Source organism: Astyanax mexicanus, chromosome 12 (genome assembly GCF_023375975.1).
Source record: "Astyanax mexicanus isolate ESR-SI-001 chromosome 12, AstMex3_surface, whole genome shotgun sequence".
Taxonomy (NCBI): domain Eukaryota; kingdom Metazoa; phylum Chordata; class Actinopteri; order Characiformes; family Acestrorhamphidae; genus Astyanax; species Astyanax mexicanus.
Genome location: NC_064419.1, coordinates 41,241,865 through 41,268,334, shown reverse-complemented (window position 1 = coordinate 41,268,334; position 26,470 = coordinate 41,241,865). Strand labels below are relative to the sequence as shown.

The following is a 26,470-nucleotide window of genomic DNA, read 5'->3' as shown; positions in this document are numbered from 1 at the left end:
TGCTGTTTTACTAAACATGCAGTTTAAATGCATGGTTACAGCTGATATTAAATCCTATTAGTAGCAAATAGTGCTTGTAATCTCACTCTATGTGGTAACTTTGAGCTTCAGTACTCACCAGCACGGGCAGCAGCAGGGCCATGTAGCCTCCACAGAAGATGGCGAAGAAGACAGCGTAGACCATGAGCAGGATGTAGGAGGTGGCCAGTGGGGACAGCAGGTTGACTACGCCACACAGGATCAGATAGGCCTTGTGGTAATGGTATTTATGCACCAGGTTCCTGTCTGCCACCCAGCCAGAGGCCAGCTGAGCCATGGTTTCAGTTATACCTGCAACAGAGGAAAGAAGGTCTGAACATCACACACCGACTCACTTTACGTCTAATCAATAGTATTAAGCAGCTCCTGTGCTGTTATATATCAGCTGTGTCCTTGAAACGGCATGAAAAGCACTTGTCATGTCAGCATATCTTGGCTGTTTCTTGCATTTCATTACTTGCCTTCCTTGAGTGGACTTCTAATTGGCATTTTTTTTAGCAGGATAATGCTCACCCACAAAAAGCAAGTGTTTCTCAGTAATGTCTCAATGAGGGAACACTTCCTTAACCTGTCTGTTTGCCAGATTTATGACAAACTAAGCACAACTGTGCCACTGGATTCCATATGGAACCTGTATGCCTCCATTCTCAACCTCATCTATCTCACCTTGTGACCTTCAGCTAGAGGTGAGCTTAAAGGGGATTCTTTCCATCGTAGATTGTACATGTGTTTCCACTAATAAACTTATTCTTTTGGTTTAATAATCTAATCACTAGTGTATATCACCCTTACATTCACACATATAGGGCCCTGCCCAAGGCGTGTTAAGATGCTCTTTGCTACCTTAAACCCCATCAACAGTGTATTTTCTATTTTTACATTGATGGGCGTGGTGGTCTGGAAGTGAGGTGTGTTCAGGTAAATTTCTGGAGTATTTCTATTTTGGTGGCAGAAAACACAGGAGCTCCACTGACTGATTAAAACCCTGACAACAGTCAATCATCAGAGTCCGTTCCTATAGACGCACCCAGCACGCTGTGTAAATGCCCGCTTAATAAACACACACACCCACACACAGATGCTCTGCAGATCACAAACCTGACTTTTAAACCAACAATAAATGAAAAAAAGAATAAAAAACATAGCTGTTCCTTTAAATAAGCTGCTGGTCAGTATCTTCTACGATGACATGGAAAAGCGCTGCGCTGTTAAGATATGAATGCGCCAAAGTCAGAGCACACCTGCCTCTTAAAGGAAATGGCAAGTGACAAGCTGACTGGTTTATTTTTTTTTACGTTACGCCCAAAACACATCAATGATTAATTAAGAGAATTTGTACATGTCTTTTGTGTGCTTTTTGTATCCACATGACACCAGTAGGCCTGTCAAGATAACTATGTTATCGACTTATCGCACAATATTTTTTTTAATTGCGATAATTATTACCAGCAATAACAGCTGTGGGTTTCCACGTGGATTAGTTTAGTATATTATTACTGTGGCGCATTGTCTTAAAGCTCCTTTGTGAGCCCAGAAGCAGGAAAAAAGCTTTTTCTATAGTGGCGCTTTAAAATGACAATATTATTGTTGATCGCAATCATTTCTGGGACAATATATCGTCCTGAAAATTTTGTTATCGTGACAGGCCTAGACAACAAAGACACCAATCATGGTGCACGATCCGCACCTGATCGATGTGCTATAGATAGCTAAAATAGGGCCTATGAACTAGATCTTGGCTTGTTATCTTTTTGTAACAGAGAATAAATCTAAATCACATTAGATCAGGGGTGTCCAAACTACAGCCCGCGGGCCATTTGCGGCCCGTTTCCTTTTTTGGAGCGGCCCGCAAGGTATTTTAGAAATAGAATGAAAGTTGGCCCTCTGTTAAGCAGGTTTTTATAATGTGAGTTTCAAAGTTTGAATGCTAGGTGTGAGAAACGGGCCAAAGATTCGGAGAGGGTGCGCATTTCTAGCGCAGAAAAACGGGGCAAAAGAGTCTAAAAGCAGAGAGAGTGCGCATTTCTAGCGAAAAAAACGGGCAAAAGAGTCTAAAAGCAGAGAGAGTGCGCATTTCTAGCGAAAAAAACGGGCCAAAGAGTCTAAAAGCAGAGAGAGTGCGCATTTCTAGCGCAGAAAAACGGGCCAAAGAGTCTAAAAGCGGAGAGTGCGCATTTCTAGCGCAGAAAAACGGGCCAAAGAGTCTAAAAGTTGCCGTAATTAAGGAGTTTAATATTAAGAGACATCATGAAATTAAACATCAATTTGAAAAATCTTAGTTTACACAACACTGTCTAAGATAAAGATAATTAGTCAAATAAAATGGTGTGTAAATGAAATAATCAGGAAAAAAAGTATTATTTAAAGTGGTATATTTCATTATTTGATTTATTACAGAGTGTGGCCCGTGACTTCAAATATATTTCTCCTTCTGGCCCCCAACAAAAAAAGTTTGGACACCCCTGCATTAGAATTAAGGTAAAATTCCTTAATTTTCCTCTAGAGGCCCTGTTGAAAGTGTTGAACCGTGATTAAACGGTTCGGTCAGAGCTTTTCACCCTTTCATTAATCAGGGATCAGTGACCCGCGTGTCATTGTGAAAGAGCCGTGCACACGTACAGTGTGTCCTGTAATTTGCTCCTGTCAAAGGCTAAAGGTGAGCGCGAGAAGCCTGACATCTGCAGGAGCTCAACAAACACTTGGATCGCCGTCTCCATGACCCTGTAAGCCATCAATCATTCCAGCACCCAGCTCCAGAGAGAACAGGCCCCTGGACAGCCTTAAAAACCAGCCCAACGCAGCGCTCTGCACAGCAATGTGTTTCACATGTGCACGCAAAGACGCTGTCAGACTTGTTATTATCTGTGCGGAGGAGCCCCTGAGGTAAAACCAGCTCTGCTTTTTGTGAAACGTGCAGAAGAGAAGCGAGGGAGGGGTAACAAGGAGGTTAACCTCCAGCAGCTTCTAAAAGAGAGAGAGAGAGAGAGAGAGCATTTAGTGTCTTTTAGTGCGAGTTTCTGTGGGTGGGTGGGTGGGTGGGTGTGTGGTGGTGGGTGGGTTAGTGAGTGGGTGTATGGGGGGTTGGGGTGATTGAGGTTGGTGATTGCATGCGCAAAGCTAACTGTACAGGATCCTCTGCAGTTCAGAGGCCTGTGCCGCAGTGGGCTATTGATCGGGTCAGGAAAAGCTCTGAGGCAGCACAGTCTGCACAGATCAATGGAACAGAACAACAGTGAAAACATTTATGGATCAATGGCAGCAGTTGTAGGCACAGCTGCACGCTAGCTAATACAGCATGATGATGATGAAGGACATTAGTAAATGTGTCTGTAATAATAGTCTTGCTTAATCAAGGGCTTAATGCACTGAATTAAGAATGTAATGTTTAGTTTATAATCTAACTGGATGGTTCCATAAGCAAAGTATGGTAAGAACCATTATTTTGCTAAACAAAAATATAGATATTATATTATAGATGCACCCAATATTCAGCAACCCACAATATTACTGCTGAGACGTTGAAACACATGTTCAATAAATATTTTTAAAATGTAGTTGCGATCACATTCCTGTAAAGCTGCTTTGTGGCAACAAATTTGATTTGATTTAGTTTTTCTTTTTCTTTAAAAAGCGAGACAAAAATAGATTTAGTCTATTTAATTTTTGCAGCGAGAAAAAAGAGCCAAAAATGAATGAAAACATGTTTGTTTTGCACGTTTCAGTGCATCCTTACTCTGCATAAGCTAACATGATGCCACATGCTGTGTGCAGAAACTTGTTATCATGTCCCATGACTTTTGCCATGTCCCATAGAAGCTAAACTGCCCTGAACTGACCTGCAGAACCTCAGAACGGAAATGTCCCATCCATCTGGCACCCACTAACAGGCCTCGCTTAAACTCCAATACTTTACGTCACATTGCCATGAGCACATTGACCAGTGTTCATCCTCACTCACAATATAACAATTTATATACTACTAGTGCATCTAAAAAAAATAGAATATCATTAAAAAAGTTACTTTATATCAGTAATTCAGTTTAAAATGTGAAGTTCGTATATTATATAGATGTATTAAACACAGAGTGATATATTTTTACAGTTTTATTTCTTTTATTGTTGATGATTATGGCTTACCGCCAATGAAAGCCCCAAAAATCAATGTCTCAAACTAATAAGAATATAAGACGGTATATAAGACCAATTGGTACTTTCTGCAGTGTGGGCAGTGTGCTGGAAAGTCCTGCTGGAAAATGAAATCCACTCCTCCATTAAAGTTGTCAGCAGAGGGAATCATGAAGCGCTGTAAGACTTCAGACTTGATAATAAAACACAGTGGATCAACACCAGCAGATGACATGTCTCTCCAAACCATCACTGATTGGTGGAAGCTTCACACTAGACCTCAAGCAGCTTGGACTGTGTGTCTCTCCACTCTTCCTCCACATAACATATCAGAGTGTCCCTCGCTATCTTTAATAAACTTCTAATAACAGAGCTCTTTAAAGAGCACTTACTCTCCTAACACCTCTAACAAACTAACTACTTCTAACCTCCTTTCTTCCTCTATCCCATTATCCCATTTTTTTTACTTTAAACTTCTATTACTCTACTCTGTATATCATTATTTTAGGTTGGTTTTGATAAAAGCGGCTGCCAAATGTAATGTAATGTAATGTAACAATGCAATGTCCTCCAGACTCTGGTTCCTTGATTTACAAATGAAATGCAGAATTTACTGATGATCAGTGAAGGTTTGGTCCAATGTGTCTTGTTATGTCTTCATATATCATATATCAACTTATATCAACTTTTTTTAAACTCAAGCCTGGGCCTCTAGAAACAACATAAAATAATGAATACATTCACAACATGAATAAATATTAATTATTTGGCTTTTATAAAGGGTTAAATAACAATCAGAGTAGTGGACGATGGCATAGTTGAACCTCCTCAGATGTGACAGATTGAGATTTGCAGAACGTGAGGAAAAACTGGGCCAGACTGTGGCGAGGCTGATGCAAATCCAGATGCAGATACATGCGCTACATTACTGATGGGGCGAGTCAATGGGGTCAGTGGCGAAACGTTGCAGTGGCAGTATTACAGCGCACCCTGTGGGGCTCTTAGCAGTGGTCAGATGTGAAGCGAAACAGCTGGTCAATGCTTATGTGTCCTTGGCGCGTCACCAGAGGCAGTCCCCCGGTGCGTCCCCACTTGAGTACAGAGACTTTTGGCGAGTTGTTTGTGTGTTTTAATCGCAGCAGGTTTGGTGAGGTTCACAGCTGTCTTTGCATGCTCCGTGCTCCACACAATAGACTTCAGTAGTGAAGCCTGGAGGAAGAAAGGAACGTTTTTTTATTCTCCTCTTTTCCCATCATGCCATCCAGCTATCTGAACTCGGCAGCAGGGCCCAAAACGATGATTAGGGTTAAAACGATTACTCGAATAATTTGAGTTACTTGATTAAAAAAAAATGATCAATTCATTTTCTGTGTCTTGAGTAATCATTTAGTACATTTTAAAACGCAGAGCACGGAATTTAGCACAGACTTTTATTGTGAAACAGTGTACCTAGCGTTACGTCACCCACACACAGGAAGCAGGTGGCAAATGAGATTAACATTCATAACGACAGCTCTGTGAAGTGCTGATTATTAGTAGGGGTGAAACGATTACTCGAGTAAAAAAAATGTATTTAGTGCGGAATTTAGTGCGGACTTTTAATGTGAAACAGCGCTCTTAGCGTTACGTCACCCACACACAGGGAGCAAGAAGTGGGGGAGGTGGAGGTTTTTAGAGTAGAGAGCAGACAACAGAGACAAGTTCTAGACCTAATACAGGCTTTATGTAATCAGTAAACACAGCGCTGTGGAGTTTATAAATAAATACATGTTAAAGTTAGCTGGCCATGAACTTACTGTATTGTCATTTAGCTAAGATGCACAACATGAAGCCAATGTTTATGCCTTTCTTATTGATTAATGCCCTATATTTAATACTTACAAGAAATCCTAAGTTGAAATAATTTAACTTAATTGATTAAATTATCAATTATTAAATTATTACTGGTTGTGTTTATGTCTATTTTGTGTTTTATTTATATCTATTTGTGTTTGCAATGTGGAAATGTATGTTGTGAATTTAAAAATTAAACCAATTGGTCGGGGTGTGCCATATCATATCGTATGCGATAATATCGCCATTTTTGAATATCGTGAACGATATTATACCCTGAAATATGGTGCCATATCACCCACCCCTAATTATCACTTCAGTGTACTAAATTTCTGCTGTTTTTAGCAAAAGAAAAATTCACACTGTTCTCATTTCAGAATCATTGATTCTGGTACAAATCTGATAAAATTCTTATATTTTTTCTCAGTAAGAGGTGTGCAATATCATATCGCATACAATAATAAAATGTAGGTTTCGTTTTTGTTGCAGTAGTGTATTTTTGATTTTTTTTTTAATTCAGTGTTTTGTCATATCGCCAAGAGTATTGTTATAGTGAAAATACCATGAAATATCGTGATATTATTGTAGGGCCATATCGCCCACCCCTACCAATTGGTCATTCATTATTAAGTGAAATTTCTTATTTTCTCTTGTGTATTTTTAATTGCTTTTTTAGTCAAGCAAATATGTTTTATGCGATTACTCGATTAATTGAATTGATTTTTCAGTAAAGTAATCGATTACTAAAAGAAACGATCAGTTGATACATTTCTTAAGGTTTTTTCAAACCAGAAACTTTGGATCAGAGTCTCAAAACATTTTGACCGGTTAGTTTTGGTTTCACACTGCAGCTTAGTTAACAGACTAATAAACTTTGCTACACCCTGTAATTAACACCTACACGGGAGGTGTTATATACAGTATACTTTCAATACTTTACATTCATTGGTTTGTAGAATGCTGTCAGCTCAGTTCAGAGTGACATTTCCTGGTGTCGTGCTGAATTCTTCCTCTCTACCAGAATTTGACACCCCTTTACATGCACAGGCATCATGCAGCAGAATGAGTGTAACTGATTTCTCTCCGGTCAGGTGAACACATACCCTATAACCCAGAATATCATGAATTCATGGTATGAAAATGCACTGTTATCATACTGCAGATGATCATTGATACTGTCAACAACTATCAGTGAGTAATCCAACTCAGAAAAATAGTTAGCATTCCAGCTAGTATGTTTCAAGCCTGTCAAGGCTGTTTACTGTATCTGTGTGTATCTGTATCTGTATCTGTATCTGTACCCTTAGCCTGCCTACAACAGCGAGAAATCTAGCTTAAAAAAATACATCTAAAATCCACATATTTCCATTAAAGAAATCACATTTTTAAATCCCACAGCAGCCAACCATTCAACCAACTGGGTTACTAGCAGGCTTGCTATGGTATACAATTTCCATAGTATGATTACTGTTTTAGAGAATATTATGGTATCAAGGTATGACTGTATTTTACAATTACCCTAAAGCATTACCAGAATGCTATGAAAAAAAAAAAAACAGAATTTAAAATATGATCTCCCTGCTAAAAAATTCAGCTCAAGACCAGCTGGTCTTTCAAAAAACATACCCTGTATGCTTTTAATCTATCTCTGGCACAGAGATAGGTATATGTTTGAGTAAAATGAACATTGTTGTTTTATTCTATAAACTACGGACAACATTTCTCCCAAATTCCAAATAAAAATATTGTCATTTATTTGCAGAAAATGAAAAATGGCTGAAATAACAAAAAAGATGCAGAGCTTTCAGACCTCAAATAATGCAAAGAAAACAAGTTTAGAAATCAATATTTGGTGGAATAATCACACAATATTTGATTTTTAATCACAGTTTTCATGCATTTTGGCATGTTCTCCTCCACCAGTCTTACACACTGCTTTTGGATAACTTTATGCCTTTACTCCTGGTGCAAAAATTCAAGCAGTTCAGCTTAGTTGGATGGCTTGTGATCATCCATCTTTTTTTATTTATTACATTCTATAGGTTTTCAATTTGGTAAAATCAAGGAAAACCATCACCATTAAGTGGTCTCTAATTTGTATTTATTTCCAGAGCTGTATAGTAAAATATTCCGACACTGCAAGCAAACAAAACACACAGATTTAAACACAACACTAAATAAAATGGTCTGCCACTAATCTTTACATGTAAGCTAATAATTAATAAAAAATCAATACAAAATACTGTGCTATGATATAATATCAGTATTTTCTTACACCCCCCCCCCCCTGCACTGCTGCCATATGATTGAATGATTAGATAACTGCATTAATGTGCTCATTAAGTGTATAGCAATACATTTTATAGCAACACTGTAAAGCAACTCTCTGTGGCATTTCAGCAGATGACGATATACAGTACAGGCCAAAAGTTTAAACACACCTTCTCATTCAATGCGTTTTATTTATTTTCATGACTATTTGCATTGTAGATTCTCACTGAAGGCATCAAAACTATGAATAAACACATGTGGAGTTTTATGTACTTAACAAAAAATGAGCTGTCCTCCACAGTCACCGGACCTGAACCCAATCCAGATGGTTTGGGGTGAGCTGGAGCACAGAGTGAAGAAGACAAAGGGGCAACAAGTGCTAATAAACACCTCTGGGAACTCCTTCCTTCAAGACTGTTGGAAAACTTTTCATTTCAGGTGACCACCTCTTGAAGCTCATTGAGAGAATGATGCCAAGAGTGTGCAAAGCAGTAATCAGAGCAAAGGGTGTCTATTTTGAAGAAACTAGAATATAAAACTTTTTTTTTTAGTTATTTCACATTTTTTTGTTAAGTACAGAAAACTCCACATGTGTTCATTCATAGTTTTGATGCCTTCAGTGGGAATGTACAATGCAAATTAGTCATGAAAATAAAGAAAACGCATTGAAAAAGAGAAGGTGTGTCCAAACTTTTGGCCTGTACTGTATATTCCAAAACATCCTATCAGTCTGGGCAGTGCGAGTGCCAGGCAGCGTCTCAGTCCGGTGATCAGGCATGTGACAGGTGTTTGTGGCTCTTTATGGAGTTCCCTGAATGGTCACAAAAAGCAATGTTCCCCACGACATCAAAGCCAGACAAAGAGCACACACTGGGGAACAGCGGGTCCAAATGCATGTCCAATTTCTCGGCCCACTCATTAAAAACACAAACGTGTTTGGCTCCTCTCGTCCCCCCGGCTATTGTGCCCCGCTGCTGCCTCAGTGCGCCCCAGCACAATATCAGCCACTCCAGAGCTGGCCGCCGCACTGGGAAGCTCTGCTGTCGCCAGGGCAGCCACTCGGCCCGTTGCTTAGCGACTGCCCCCGGTTAAGCGACAGTGAGCGGCCCACCGTCAGGAGCTGCTTTTAGAGGCCTGAGCTGATCTGGGCCGTCCCGTTTCAAAGGGGCTCTGAATTGAAATGGATGGGGGTTTGGGGGGTGGGGGGGCGTGCTGCACTGGACAACATTTGTATAAAACACAATTCACACAAATCTCTTGTTTTTTTCACATCCTCATTTTTTTTTACATTTTTACTTTTTGATATGATTTAAATCTGTCAATCTATTGCATTGTAACAGAATTTCATGGACCAATAGAAATGCTACAAAAGGACTCGGAATAAAACTGACTTCTGTTTAAAGCTAAAAATGTTTCTGCTTTCTTCTAAACTAATGTGATGCTCTTCTAATTTTGTAAAAAAAAAAAAAGCATAAAAATGAACTTAAACCTGCCGTTTGTCAGTTCTCGCTCTCAGGAACCCAACTAAACTATTCTTTTAAACTAAACTATTCTTTATTTAAAAAGTAGGATAAACAAGCTACTATCAGCAATCAGCACTTACACAGTTTTATGATTGACACTAGTTATGCCAAAACCTTGTATCTCTTTCACATCTGTTTTTTTCACATCTTTTTGATATGATTTAAATCTGGCAATCTATTACATTGTATCAGAATTTCATGAAGAATGGACCAATACAAATGCTCCAAAAAGGACTCGGAATAAAAGCCTTTTAAAGGCTAATGAACTTAAACCTGCCGTTTGTCTGATCTCGCTCCCAGAAACCCAACTGAACTATCCTTAATTATTAAAAAAGTAGGATAAACAAGCTCGTAATGTTGTTAGCTTATTGTTTATAAACTGGCCCTTTATTATATATTTGCTTTATAATATGAGTGAATTCTAATACGATGCCTGTTCTCAAGTCTTGCCCAGTGTACCCCAGTGCCCAGGCCAGACCAGTCCAGTCCACTGCTCTTATTTATGGTCTGGTGTATTCTGCCAGCTTTTCTGAAAAGCAAAAGCTGTAGCTTGTGTTCTAGGCAGTAAACCTGACACGTTTACCTGGCAAATCATATGTGTAGAAAAATGCCAGAAAATGTTAAACTCTGGGCAGAATGCTATGACAATATAAACTACCTCTGTCATACAAAAAGCTCGTTTCTCTAGAACAGCAGGTTTAGAGGTTTAGAGGTGAAGAAAATAATCTTCTTTATGTTTAACAGTCAAATGTATTTTGGAGTGTTTCTATTGGTCTATTCGTCATGAAATATTGATGACGAACATTAAGAAACAATCTTTTAAAGTGACGACAACAATACAGATTCTAAGATGCTTGTTTCTACAGTTATAATAAATATAGGAACTAAATAATTAAAGTTTTGAGTCATATGACCCAACTGTATCCACACCAATGAAGGGAAACACTGATTTGTTTACCCAACTAATGATTACATTTCTACACTTAGAATAAACCTGTTTTTTATTCAAAGTTTTCATGCATCTTAGCATGTTCTCCTGCACCAGTCTTACACACTGCTTTTGGATAACTTTATGCCTGCACTCCTGGTGCAACAATTAAAGCAGTTCAGCTTGGTGTGATGGCTAGTGATCATTGATCTTCTTCTTGATTTTATTTCAGAGGTTTTTACTTTGATAAAAGTAAAAATACTCATGATTTTTAAGTGGTTTTCGTTTTTCATATGGTGTGGCCTCATCAATAGGATACTTCTGAACTCAACAGCTCTGGCCACTGGGGTAAAGTTCAGCTTTTATGTAAGAACATTCATTACATAAGCCTGCAGATTCTGAGTAGCTCACAAATAATTAATGTGCTGAAGTTGACAGAGTTTTTTCATGCATCTACTTTTAAACCGGCTCTCAGAATATGTCACTGAAAACTACAGTGCAGAGCTCGAGTACAGCATGCCATGCTCTCTTCCTCTCAGCTTAGCTCACCTCTCTATCTCTCTACCCCTCAAACTCCACAGACAAGCACGTGCAAGCCCAGAGATCATCACGACCCGTCCAATTACTTTCCACTGTGACTGTCACTGTACAAACATAGACCACTGCTTTCTTAGCATGTTTGCTTTGCTTAGGTGAATGGGGACAAATAAAAAAAAAAAACTGCTTAGGTCTCAAACCACAGTGCAGCAATGTGCTGGTAAGTACTGGTTCCTAATGCACTGTAAATTCAGTCTGTTTCACCAAAAATTTGCGTTATGTGATCATTGTTGGCCACAAATATACTAGTATATCATTGAAAAGTTATTTCAGTAATTCATTTCAAAATGTGAGTCATATATTATAAAGATTTATTACACACAGAGTGATACATTTTAAGTGTTTATTTATTTTATTGTGGATAATTATGGCTTACAGCCAATGAAAACCCAACAATCTGTGTCTCAGAAAATTAGAATATTAAATAAGACCAATTGGTACTTGGTACCAAGTGCCAAATCCTGCTGAAAAATGAAATCCGCATCTCCATAAAATTTGTCAGCAGAGGGAAGCATAAAGTGCTGTAAGATTTTGTGGGAAAACAAAACTGCACTGACTTTAGACTTGATAATAAAACACTGTGGATCAACAGCAGCAGATGACATGTCTCTCCAAACCATCACTGATCATCAGAAAAAAATTGCATTTCTTTGTAAATCAAGGGATCAGAGTCTGGAGGAAGAGTGGAGAGACACACAGTTCAAGCTGCTTGAGGTCTAGTGTGAAGTTTCCACCAATCAGTGATGGTTTGGAGAGACATGTCTCAACATCTGCTGGTGTTGATCCAGCCAGTTTCAGTGTGTAAGTCATATATTATGATTAACTCAGTGCCTAAACTTTTTTGCAATATGTTGCAGGCAAATCTGTTTTGTATTATTTGCTTTTTCAATATTGTCTCAACCTTTCCAAATTTTCCATTTTTACCCAATTGTACCACATTTTGAATCCAGTTCTACACGTTAGCTATGATTCCCCCCGTCTCATACAGTGCTCCCAAGCTGGGTCAGAGAGTATGAGGGCCAGCATGTGTTTCCTCTGAGACATACGAACCCAGCCCCCCTGCTAACCCACCATCACTGCATCACTGGATATCAGTCTGAGCTAACTGCCAGTTCTGTTACATCAGATAATCAGCAGCACACTGCGTGACGGAGGAATGGGAAGGGCCATCCCACCCGGCCCACCCAGACAGAGAGAGAGAGAGAGAGAGAGAGAGAGAGAGAGGCTACAGCAGCTATCACATTCACCACATCCTAAATGATACGATCAGCACTTTTAGAACACTGTTCTACTATTGACACTATCACTCCAAAACCTTGTATCTCTTGTACTTTTTTTGCTCATTTTCACTTTTTGATACGAGTGGAATCTGGAAATCTAGAATTTCATGAAGAAGGGACCCATATAGATGCTCCAAAAAAGACTCAAAACAAAAGCTTTTTTATACTGTCTTCTGTTTAAAGCTAAAAACCATTCTTCCTTCACCTAAGAAGTTGCAGTTTTGGTGATTAAAACTTTTTTTTTAAGTTTTTCTTTAAAAGCAACAATATACACTTTGGTGGTTGGTATGAATTGGTGATTCTGGAAAGTAAACTTTTCAGATACCCTGATAAATACACTCACATGGAAGCTTAAGGAAAATATAATGCATGTACATTTGATCTTCTGTTCAAATGGACAGATAGTGGTATGTGAATGATACTGAATTGAGGTATTATCACCAAGCACTAATTACAAAATACTATATAAGGAGGTCAACAGGAGGTTAGAAGCAGAAATTCTCCTTAGAATTAATGATATTTGGTTAATATTGCTAAAATAAAGTTCCTTTTAGTGGTTCTTTCATTTGAAAGTGTGGAGGAACCCTTTAATATGCATTAAAAAAACATAAAAAAAGGTTTTAGAAGAAACATATTTCCCTCAAGCACCTTAAGAGGTTCCTCTACACTTGCAAATTGAAGAATCCCTACATTTCCTCAAGTAACGTATACGTTTAATGGTATATAGCTTTCTGAATAAATTAAAAAAGCCCTGGAAGGTGTAGGAAACAGTGTTTATAGCTTATGCTTATGAAAAGATACACTCGTGTGTTTGTTTGGTCACTAGAAATCCCACGATTCTTAAATTACAGAGATAGTCAGACATCATATAGAGTTTCAAAGCCTACTGGATTCTGGATACTCACCAGCCACCGATATGATGAAGGACGCATCCATGGGGTCAATGCCCAGATTCCTGGCTCTTGCTGTCAGGTGAAAGTAGGGGATAAAGTAGGCCAGCTGGCTGAAGACCAGCGACCAGGTATATATGCAAAAGAAAGGATTCTTCAAGAGCGAGAAGTCCAAAACTTTGGCTTTTTTGGGCGGAGTCTTCTCATGCAGTAACGAATCCACAACGGACTTGCCGTTAGTTTCTGGGTAAACCTTTACTGGGCCGGTGTCCAGTCCGTTTACACCGTTCTGAACCAGGCTTGTCAGTTCTGTAGCCTGGAGGGATTTCTGCCCGAGGGACGGGTTCTCTATGATCAGTGTTTCAGTGTGAAAGGAAGGGGAGGAGTCTGTTTTGGCGACGCCGTTAGACACGGCCGCAGTCACGTTTAGGCCGTTCTGAAGAGGTTCCTTCTTTGTTCCTCTCAGAGAACCCGTCAGACCTTTGCGGAGACTGGAGGACGACGGCGGGGGAGAGGAGACGACAGCAGGGCGGACGTGGATCGGCCGCAGCAGCATTCCAGAGGCCACCAGGTTCAACATCAGTGCACCCAAAATCAACAGAGCTCCTGGATGAGGACAGAACAGATCGATATGAGCAGCGGATTCATAATTCGATGATGTAATTTGTGTTTATTTGGCGTGAATCTGTAAGGCTGTGCGTCACAACATTTTTTATATTCACGGCCACAGCTGGCAAATATACAGATCAAGCAGAACATTATGACCACCTCCTATATTTTGCAATCATTTAGTCCCCCATGTGCAATGTTACCCCTCCTGTTATATTTATGTGACAGGAACAGCAATGGTGTTTCCGGGTCAGTTTAATCCGCTGCATGTTTAATTCTCTAAAAGATGTCTGAGAACTACCACATCAGAGTACTACTTTTTTGCCATTTTTAGCAAAAGAAAAATTCACACTGTTCTCATTTCCTATTATATATCTACTAGAGACAGATTATATCTATCCAGTATCATTTATTTTACTTTAATATAGATATATGGAGATATTCGGAGTGCATTACAAGAATCATGACATTCTGGATTATTGACTACTGTTAGAAATCTGATAAAATTATTTTTTAAAATATCTCAGTTAGCCATATCATATTGGATGCAACAATAAAATTCTAAATATTTTTTCTAATTCATTTTCTAATTTGTCATATCGCCAAAAGTAAAATTAATGTGAAAATACCATGAAATATTGTGATATTATTTTAGAGCCATATCGCCCACCCCTAGTGTGAATATTTAATTACTAACTCAATTACTAATTATTCTATCAATATTTAGTGCAATGATGTTCCTTACCTCTAACAGGTAACAGTTCAATTATGATAATTCACTTGTTTTTCATTAAAAACATGTTTAAACATTTTTTTAACATTTCACTACTTTATTAATTTTGAAAGACCAACATATAAATCGCAATAGTTTAATGTAACACTAAAACATAACATTTCAATTTTGTTTTAGTTTTAGTTTTTGCAGGGGGTGGTTGCAAATATGTGAAATGAACCATTTTTATATTATACATTGATTACACTAATGTAGGCAAACAGAAGAATTTTCATGCTGAAAAAGTATATTTTAACTATTTTTCCTAGATCTTCAAACTTTAATGGGTCAAATTGACCCGTATCATAACAGGAGGGTATTACAAACTGTACAGTGGGTAAGACTTTCATTGTTTTTAACTTTTACCAGACATGGATATACTTTAGAGTAGTCAGAGGTGAAATGAGTTTTGATGGGAGCCATGACGCTCCTGAATGCATTCCATCTAAGAGGGGAAAAAAAAACACTGCCTGCCCACAGTAAAAACTAATGGGATACTCACAGACACTTTGCATTTACAGCTCTGGAAAAAATAAGAGACCAGTTAAAAATGATGAGTTTCTTTGATATTACCAAACTGAAAAAAACTGGATGATCACAAGCCATCAAACCAAGCTGAACTGCTTGAATTTTTGCACCAGGAGTAAAGGCATAAAGTTATCCAAAAGCAGTGTGTAAGACTGGTGGAGGCGAACATGCCAAGATGCATGAAAACTGTGATTAAAAACCAGTTATTCCACCAAATATTGATTTCTAAACTCTGAAACCTTTATGAATATTGACTTGTTTTCTTTGCATTATTTAAGGTCTGAAAGCTCTGCATCTTTTTTGTTATTTCAGCCATTTCTCATTTTCTGCAAATAAATGACAATATTTCTATTTGGAATTTGGGAGAAATGTTGTCTGTAGTTTATAGAATAAAACAACAATGTTAATTTTACTCAAACATATACCTATAAATAGCAAAATCAGAGAAACTGATTCAGAAACTGAAGGGGTCTCTTAATTTTGAATCATATTTACCTTGCCAGGCATACTGATCCAGGAGCAGCTGAGTAAAGGGGGCCAGGGCAAAGGTCAAACCCATTCCAGAGCGGCCAATGGAGTACGCTGTGGCTAACCTCTTTCGGAAATAAGTCGCGGTTACAACAGACGTGGCTTGGTACAGGAGTGCAAATCCAAGACCTGTGGTAACAAAAGTGTTTGAGGAATTATTTGATTAATGTTAGACATTTTAAAGTGTTATTTTATCTGAATAAATTAATACTATAATACTATACGCTCAGTTAAATGTTAATACACAATGTTAGGCTTTTCATAGGGTTTTAAAATCAAATTCAATATTATTTAATTCATCTATTTATCCTGAAATTCTGAAAATATGTTACAGAATTTCCCCTCAGGGATCAATAAAGTATCTATCTCATCTATCTCTAGAACAGAAAAGGTTCCTGTTAAAACAAAAACACAATATTCTGTGCATTAACCTGCCAAGCATGCACTATTAAAATTAGTATTTTGTCTCTGTGCAATGCATTTCCAAAACTTTGCAGAAGTTAGATAAAACCATCTCAACTTTCAATAAAAGTCAATAAAAGAAGAGTTTTCTAGGTAATTTTGGAGTATTCCTATTGGTCCATTCATCATGAAATTTTGGCACAGTGTAAGGGACAGTTTATGTATTCAAATTATGTAGTAAACTAAAAAATGACAAAAATTGAGGTACTTGTTTTTCATTGGATAGCGACAATATACAGTAGTACATACCTTACAGTATTCATGTTAGTATTAGTATGCAATTGGGACACTACCAAGGCGCTTGTGCACCAATATGCTGAGTCAAGTGAGATACACACTTTTTTTTTAGCATATTTCATTTGATTAATGAAATAATCAAATGATTTTAATTAATCATTTTAAAAGCCAATTATTTTAATTAATTGGCTTTTAAGCAGAGGATCACTATAGACTTTTTTCACTATAGATCTGTACTGACGCTTTCAAGTCTGCCTGCTCAAGACTGTGAACTGTGCTATAAAGACTCAACTTCCCAGCATGCACCCACACCGGACTTCCCTGACTCTTCCCTGATGTTACTAATTGCCTCCACCTGCCCTCCCTAGTATACATACCCCTCAGTTTGCTCAGTCCTTTTCTGAGTATTGAAGCTAGTTTTCCTAGCTCTTCTATGACGAGTTTCTTTGTTTCGCCTACTTCGTAATTGACCCTTTTCGTATCACGGTTTAACGTTTTTTGCCTTACCTATTCTACAGATTACCTGTTGCCGACCGTTTTTGTATTTTTGGACCGCTCTTTTGCCTTCTCCCTTGTTTTGCTTGATTTACTCTGTTTGCCTAATCCCTTCGGTAATAAACTGTTATTTTTATTTTTATGAGTGTCTGTTCATGGTCTGGCCTGCGTGAGATCTTTATTTAATGGATTACTCCAAATTCAAATGCTTTTGGACTTTGGGTTTTAGCCAAAGGTTTTTGGACTTTATCTTTTAACCAAACATTTTTGGACTTTATCTTTTAGTCAAATTTTTTGGACTTCAGCTTGTAGTCTAAAGTTTTTGGACTTTAGCTGTAAACCAAAATTGTTAGACCTTAGCTTTTAGTTAAACATTTTTGGACTATAGCTTTTAACCAAACATTTTTGGACTTTAGCTTTTATTCAAATGATTTTAGACTTCAGCTTTTAGTCTAAAGTTTTTTGTAATTTAGCTTTTAGACAAAAGTTATCATAAAAAGCAACCACTCCACACTCCACAGAAACAGCTTAGCAACTTTTTTATTATTAGCATGCTTTTCCGAGCCAACTTAAAGTTTGTTATCGAACTTTCCCTTTCTAGTCTCTGCAGGAGTGTAAAAGCACATCACACTAAGACTGACCTACTACCAGCCCCATGCTGATGTACAGGTAGACCACACTAGTAGCAAAGATGCTGATGAGGAAGCCTGCGCTGACCAGCAGGGCTCCCATGATGGAGGTGACTCTGTTCCCCAGCTTAGCACAGGCTACAGAGGCCAGAGGACCTGAGGGAAAACAGTGTTTAGGTGACTTTAAACAGTGAGCTTAACAGTGAAGAAAAGATGGGTTTAGATGCATTCACTATTTATTCATGCATTTTTAATTTTTAAACAGTAATTAATAAAACCCAGTGTTGGGAACACTGATATTTTAGTGTTTTTTTAAGTGCTAGTTGTCTATATATTCCAATATTCAGCAAAATGCACATGATTTTGTAAGATAAAATGTTTTTTTTTTTTACTATAGTTAAATTTTAAAGAAATCACAAAAAATCATGATAAACCATGGCCAAGGAATCGAGCATCAAACTGAACTGAAAAAAAAAATCTAATAAAAATTACTGTATAATCTAATTGTAAACAGTAATAATCTGTTGTATTTTACTGAGACACTACAGTAGGTTAACTTTACAGTTTCTCACTTGTACACAGAATCTGTTAACTGAAATTACATTTATATAAGACTCAATTCCAGTATTTAACTTTTTGTCTTTCATGATGTGAAAGGAGTACCTCCTGAGAGCCTGAGGCTGGACATGATGGAGCCAATCCAGCTGATACTCTCAGCTGAGCCGCCAAACTCGTCCTGCAGAGCTACGAAGAAAATCCCGAAGCTCTTCAGGGTTCCCATCACCAACACGTTCACCTGCACGCCAGAAAACAACACAGATGTGATTGACAGATTCATTTATGAACATTGAAATTAGAATATTTCATTAATCCCATAAATGTTTATGGATCCCTTCTGAGATAAAAGAAGGCAGGAAAGAACAAATACTCATTAAATCAGTACTATTAGTATTACATAAACAATTTTACACTCAAATTGTAGAAATAAGAATGTTCATTTACACTAGCAACTAACTAACTGTAAACACTCCATCTTTACTTTGGAGAAAAAAAACAAATAAACTATTTTTTGAATCTAATTAATAAAAGTTTTATTCTTTACTTTGAAAGTAATGGAAGTTTTTACATACATATCAGTAATATATAAACTGGAGGCCTATGATAATATTATGAGTCTGGATATGCTTATGAGACACAGTGACATACTATGTGATTAACTGATAAAAACATAATAAATCTGTAAAAAAAAAAATATATAATAAAGTATAATGTTAGTAATGTTAATAAAGTATTATTTGTAACACATATACATATATATGTATATATATATATATATATATATATATATATATATATATATGTTTGGTTGAACAATGAAACTGAAACACCTGGTTTTAGACCACAATAATTTATTGTCCTGACGGACAGTTCTGGTGGAAACAGGAGGGTTGAGGTGCACATTGAATTCTGCTGTGATTTGATCAGCCGTGGTTTTATGTTTTTTGGATACAATCCGGGTTAGCACCCGAACATCCCTTTCAGACAGCTTCCTCTTACAGCGTCCACAGTTAATCCTGTTGGATGTGGTTGGTCCTTCTTGGTGGTATGCTGACATTACACTGGATACTGTGGCTATTGATACATCATAAAGACTTGCTGTCTTGGTCACAGATGCGCCAGCAAGACGTGCACCAACAATTTGTCCTCTTTTGAAGTCTGGTATGTCAACCATAATGTTGTGTACATTGCAATATTTCGAGCAAAACTGTGCTCTTACCCTGCTAATTATTTTTATTATTATTTTTTCATTAACCAATTGGACTCAATTGGACTGTTGTTTGGGATGGTGAAATAAAATCAGCATTTTGCTATAGCTGCTTTGAGTGTAATAATGTATGATATTATGGTATAATCATTCTTATGATAAGTAAGTTTGAGTACCAGAAAACAGTGAAGAACCACCATCCAGCCCCATCCTCCATCCGGTGGATTTACGTAATGTAACTCTTTCTCCTCTTTCTTGGCAGCTTTGACCTTCTGCTCATATTGGGTGAGTTTGGCTGCTTTGCCCTCACTGAAAAAAAAAAACAGACAAACAAACAAGACAAACAGTCAAAACCAACAGGAGGAATGAATCATTTTAGGTTCTCAATTGATAATTAATCATAGAAACATCAGGAAACGTCAAAATTGAGGTGTCAGTGAGTTTGTGGATCCTACAGTCATAGTAAAAATAGTACAAGTGTAAAATGCAAATCAGAACACCCTGCAGGAGTTTTCTGTAGCCATAATTATTAGGCAGATTTACAATCCAGCAATAAACAAATGAGTTTCCACGGTAAATTGCCAACTAAACAGAGGCGTGCCACAGACACAACGACGAGATGACTGAACAAACCAGCTCAAACATTCACTCGCAAGACGTTTAGCAGCAACAGAGTTTGGCAGAGTCTGAAATTCTATTGAAACTTAAACCAGATACAAGGAAAAAACAAGATACAAGTCATTTATTTGTTGTCTGAATGTAATTCATAAGTAAAGCATGTAACTACCAGAGTCTGCAGTGTTCCCATCTGCTGCAGTCGGTGTAAATCTTTAATCACTGTCCTTCTCAGGTAGCAGCATGCAGTGCCTCAGTCAGCATCGTAAAACTGTATGTTTGCTTTTAGTTTGTTACTATTTGGGATTACGGATTTGTTTCTAAGCCAGTTTGATTCTAAGTAACAAAAATGATAATTAACCATTTATATGAAAATATGTAACATGAGATAATGTGACACCGGTAAAGTTGTGTTATTTAGGGCTGCAACTAATGATTATTTTGGTAGTTGACTAATCTGACGATTATTTTTTTTTTTTCGATTAGTCGATTAGTCAACGATTATTTCTGCCATGACCTCCATCTCTAAAAACAATAGAAACAGCTAAACATGAGATTTAAAAGGCATTTAAATATCTGAATATTGTTTAAACATGGACAGTACTGATATTTAGTGATTAAATATGTGATCTGTTGTGTTTGGGCACTTTTTTTTTGGAGACACAGACACAGAAGTTAAGTCTGAACTGTGTGAGCAAACCCTTTGCCCATCTCCCATTGCGCTTCTGTCTTCAGCACTTTGTGTAATGCGATACAGTTACAAATAAACGATTAGTCGACAAATTTGTGTAAATTCATAGTCGACAAATTTAAATAATCAACATTATCGATTATATCGACTAATCGTTGCAGCCCCATTGCTATTACCTCTCAATAGTGTGATTATGCAGTTATACACTTCATATATTACTAGTCTACACATATTGTATCAATGGTAAAGGGCAGTAAGGCCCTTCTAACCTGTCAGAGAACGGGTGAAAATAGGTGCATGTAAATCATTATATAATATTTAATTAGGATATATATATACATATATATATATATATACATATATATATATATATATATATATATATATATATATATATATATATATATATATATATATATATATATATATATATATATATATGTATATATATATAATAGTTATTGTAAACTATAAGCATATATTTCATGAATTAACTGAAATAAAAAAAAAAGCAACTAATACAAAGCATTAGTCTGCGTTTTTCAGTTGCTATTGGACGCATATCTGATTGACAGCGGTACCAACCAATCAAAACTGCTTTTTAAAATGGCTTCAGCCCTCGTGTGTCTGCGTGACCCTTCTGTTCATATTTTGAAGGGTATAGTAATGGGGCTTTTAGCAAAGTCGTAGGACAATTTAACCAATCAGATTCATGATTTTCACTATGGGGCGGAGCCATGGCTGTCTAACCCCTTCTCAGCAGCGTTCTGATGAAGGGGCTACGCACGCATTGGTTAGTCGTAAAACAGAGCGCATGCTGGATTAGTTCAATAGTTAGTAGCTAACTATCATAGAACTGCGGCTGCAAATGAGACAGATATTGTGTCACATCATGTTAAAAAAAACTTTTTAAAGGCTGCCCTTCAATGTGAAACTAATTCACAATAATAGGTCATCTGACTAGTGAGTTTTGGTGTGTATTTAATGTTTTGGCTGCTCTGGCGTACTGTAGGCATACAAATGAGTGATTTGTGTTGAACAGCTGTACTATGCATTAAAAAGTACATGGTACTTTTGTTATTTGTAGCTGTGTTTGTGGGCTATTTGTGGGTGTATTAATTACATATAACTAAGTTAATACAGAGAACATGTATTTATTGTATTATTCCTCAACATATAGGTTGGCGGGGGTGGAGTGTAGAAGAAAACTATATTAACTACACACTACTGCATTTTATTAAGTTAAAACCTACAAAATGCTAGAATTACACTGATACTGTCTCTACAGTCACTTCACCACAGTAAACTACTCAGCTTTCAAGCTTCTCCTTGATGACACTAAAGGATGGACACAGAAGGTCACACAGCATTTAACTGACAAGGCCTGTCAGCTTCAAAGCTGTATATGGGAGCCTTCTGAATTCAGCTCACTCCAGCTGGAATTATGAGTGTCCAGGGAGTTCCCTTTAAATCAATCACTGGGTAGTACGGTAATATAGTCCTCCCTCTCCCCATCACAACACGATAGTATCCAGCCTGGATGTCTGTTAGCTGAAGGAACACATTTGGAAATCAGCATTCTCCTCCAAATGTGCAATATGATATTCATAGCTAAATTGGAGCAGCCTGGTGACCAAACTTCATTAATTGCACATTATTGCACCAGTAAGAGCAGAGTGTGAAGGTTCAATCAGCAGGGTAAGAGCACAGTTCTGCTCAAAATATTGCAATGCACACAACATTATGGTTGACATACCAGAGCTCAAAAGAGGACAAATTGTTGGTGCACGTCTTGCTGCCGCATCTGTGACCAAGACAGCAAGTCTTTGTGATGTATCAAGAGCCACGGTATCCAGGGTAATGTCAGCAAGGACCAACCACATCCAACAGGATTAACTGTGGACGCTGTAAGAGGAAACTGTCTGAAAGGGATGCTCGGGTGCTACCCGGATTGTGTTCCACCAGAACTGTCCGTCGGGACAATAAATGATTGTGGTCTAAACCCAGGTGTTTCAGTTTCACTGTCCAACCCCTGTACAATTATCATTATCTGTCATTTATTTTCTAATAGCTGTTGCAGACATGAGTAACTCTTCCTTTGCAAATAACAACAGACTGTGGGACAATAATATCCGGTGTAAGCACACTTAAATGGTTCTGAGTATGTATCTTAGATACTGTGTTTAACTTTACTTAACATTGTTAAACTGTTGGATGAGCCATATACAAATAACTCAGATGACTGGGTATAAAATGAGCATTTTATATTAGCAAACTCTCAAAAGTAAAAATGGAAAGAGGTTCAATCAATGGAAAAATTGTAAAGACTTTGGCTATCTCACTATCGACAGTACTTATGATAATATCATCAAAAATTCAGAAAAATTAAAGAGAAACTCTGTGCACAAGGGACGAGGCAGATGGTCAGTATCGGATGCTGGAGATCTTCAAGCCCTCAGGCAACACTGGATTAAAAACAGATTGCACTGGAAATTACTGCAAGGTCTCAGAAACACTTTTACAAATCATTTAGAAGTCTTTCCAGCAGGCTAAAGGCGCTGCCACTATGATTGGGAGATTGCTGTTTCGAATCCTGGTCATGCAGCTCGCCATCTGCTGCCGGAGCCCTGAGAGAGCACAATTGGCCTTGCTCTCTTTGGGTGGGTACAGTAGATGGTGCTCTTTCGCCTCATCACTCCAAAGGGTGATGTCAATCAGCACAAGGCGTCTGTGAGCTGATGTATCGAAACCGAGTCGCTGCGCTTTCCTCCGAACAAACTGTGATGCTACTCTGTAAAACTACATCAGCAGCAGTTCAAAAAGAGGTGGAGTCTGACATGTACATGTACCGGAGAAAGCATGTGCTGGTCTTAATTCACCTTGTGGCAATACTAGCGATAGGGGATATACAGCTGAGTAGCAGCTGAACGGGTGGGATTATAGGCCTAGCTAAATTTTGAGGAAAAATGGGAGAAAATTCTGAAATAAAAAAAAAAGTATTCCACATGTTTTCCCTCAATTCACAAATGCAAGTTAAAGTTTCATGCAAAAAAGAAGCCATATATCAACACAATAAAGAATTTACGCTAATTTCTCTGGATTAAAGCTATGGATTTAGAAATAATGTAATTAATCACATTTTTTTTTTTAAGATGTGTTGCTGCTTTCTAAATGAGTTATAAATGAAATTATTTAATTGTTAAAATGTTAAAATTGTTTAAATGATAAAATGTTCTACTTTTAACATCGGATATGTCTTATATGTTGTATTCTAATTGAAATAAATGATTTAAATGATATTTGAAAATCATTAAATTATATATTTATTTTTTTCCTACACTGCGTCCCAACTTTTTTGGAATTGGGATTGTACCTAGTATTACTAATTAGAACACATTTAGAACATATCTTTAGAACCTATCACAGGGCATTCAACAATAAGGGAAGCACCATATATATATATATATATATATATATATATATATATATATATATATATATATATATATATACAGCTCTGGAAAAAAAATAAAAATTATGAGTTCCTTTCATTTTACCAAATTGAAAACCACTGGAAAATAATCAAGAGGAAGATGGATGATCACAAGTTATCAAACCAAGCTGAACTGCTTGAATTTTTACACCAGGAGTAAAGGCATAAAGTTATCCAAAAGCAGTGTGTAAGACTGGTGGAGGAGAACATGATGCCTAGATGCATGAAACTGATTAAAAACCAGGGTTATTCCACCAAATATTGATTTCTGAACTTGGTCTGAAAGCTTTGCATCTTCTTTGTTACATATTGTTACTAGGAATTTGGGAGGAATGTTGTACGTAGTTCATAGAATAAAAGAACCATGTCCATTTTACTCAAACATAAACCTATAAATAGCAAAATCAGGAAACATACATTGACTCATAAACTGAAGTGGTCTCTTAAGTTCTTTCCAGAGCTGTATAGTGGAAGAATAAATATTAGCAGACAAAACCTTGTTTTTCCGTTTTTCATATGCTGAACTTCAGTGTATATACATGCACACACACCAATAACACTGAGAAAAGATTGAAGGGACCTAAAGGAGAAGTAAATGGTTTAAATGCAGAGTAAGTACTGGACTTATTGGACTCCAGAGGTCAGTTTAGATCTCCCAGTTTAGCATAGTGCCTGGTATACATACAGAGGTCTATGTACTTTTCTGTGTTGTAACACCAACAGCATTCAGCCAATCTAAATGCAGGTCTATCGTCCAAGGCTGAGTAGAACATATACAGTGCTAAAAACCCCACAGGTCATAGACTGTTCCCTGCCAGCAAGAAAGTAAAAAGAGGTTTGTGGAGATGATAATCTCTACACATGCCGGCGGATCTGTTTTTGCCCTGAAGGTGTTGAGTGCAACCCAGCCAATCTGGTTGTATCCAGTTCTTCTCTTCAGCAAGAGGCCTGCTCGAAACCTGCCTATCACCTCAGACGAATATACTGTACATCACTGCTGTAAGCCTCCTCAGGGCTCTTTAACCCTTTCAGCTCCACAGGGCTGCTCCTCAGCCTCGGCCTGAGACGCAGGTTCTAAACCTGGTGACCCGTCTGTTGCGGTTTATTAATAGTTACTCGCAGACACAACACAACACCGTAGCGTGAAAACATACTCTGAAATCCAGACGCAATTAAAGTCACCCGGCCATCAGACTGAGACACTTCTGACCGTTCTGACTGCTTTAATCTAGAACTCCAGTCTAGAAGAATGCTGGTTCATAAACGTTTTGGAAGTTAACTCAAGCAGAAACAGACATGTTGGGAGGCCAAGCCTGAATCAGGCAGAAACTGCTTAGAGGATTAGAGAACAATGAATTGCATCTGTGTGCTGCAGGCAAAAGCATTTCTTTACATGTGTGTGTGTGAGGGTGTGTGAGAGTGTGTGTGTGGGCTGGTCACGAAAATGTTTCCGAGACACCAGGGTTAACCGCACAGCAATAGAAGAAGTAAGGTTTTAAATTCCTTGACGTGAATAAAGAAAACCATAGAAAATTAATACATTTTTTTTATTATTATTATTTTTGCAATTCTTTTTTTCACCATCTCAATAATAAAAGTGTCTTGTGTCTTGCTTTTTTTTTTTTAAAGAAAACTTATTTTACTTTACTTTAACCCTCCTACTATCCTTTAATTTAGTAACACCCCCTATTCTCTGGATCAGTATGATCCCAGCAATTTAAACCTCCAGAAAATTATTAGAATTACATTTAAGTAAACGTGTTAACAATGTTTATTTGCCAGTTACTTTATGTTTATTTAATGAATTATCAGTGGTTCTGACATTACTATAATGTTATATTAGTATTATATAAGTATTATAACTAAGCATTGTGTTGTTGGGTTAGGACCTAAAGTGAAGTTACATTTATAGAAAGATTATAAAACCCAATGTCATACTGACCTCTGCATTATTACCACACAAACATGTGTAAAAAAATATATATTTCTCATTTTTTATGCCAATAAAAAAGCCTAACTAAAACAGATATTGAAACCGAAACATTTAAAACATTTTATTTTTTTACGTATTGTCTTCATCAAATTAAGAAAAGACAATAAATTTGAATCACAAAACTAATGCCATCCAATTTTTCTGAGACTTTAAACACTGAATGGGGT

General features: G+C 37.3%; 1 protein-coding gene across 2 annotated transcripts in view; it reads right to left on the bottom strand.

Annotated features, from left to right (window-relative positions):
• The window catches only part of slc16a4 (solute carrier family 16 member 4), a 50,792-nt gene that overhangs the window by 8,783 nt on the left and 15,539 nt on the right, over positions 1–26,470 (bottom strand). For both annotated transcript variants that reach the window (XM_022671052.2, XM_022671053.2), the window contains 6 exons: positions 19,688–19,820; positions 18,410–18,542; positions 17,759–17,902; positions 15,891–16,052; positions 13,502–14,092; positions 119–330 (listed from right to left, as the gene is read on the bottom strand). In XM_022671052.2, the coding sequence (XP_022526773.1) occupies positions 119–330; positions 13,502–14,092; positions 15,891–16,052; positions 17,759–17,902; positions 18,410–18,542; positions 19,688–19,820 (1,375 nt within the window). The remainder of the gene's footprint in view (positions 1–118; positions 331–13,501; positions 14,093–15,890; positions 16,053–17,758; positions 17,903–18,409; positions 18,543–19,687; positions 19,821–26,470) is intronic.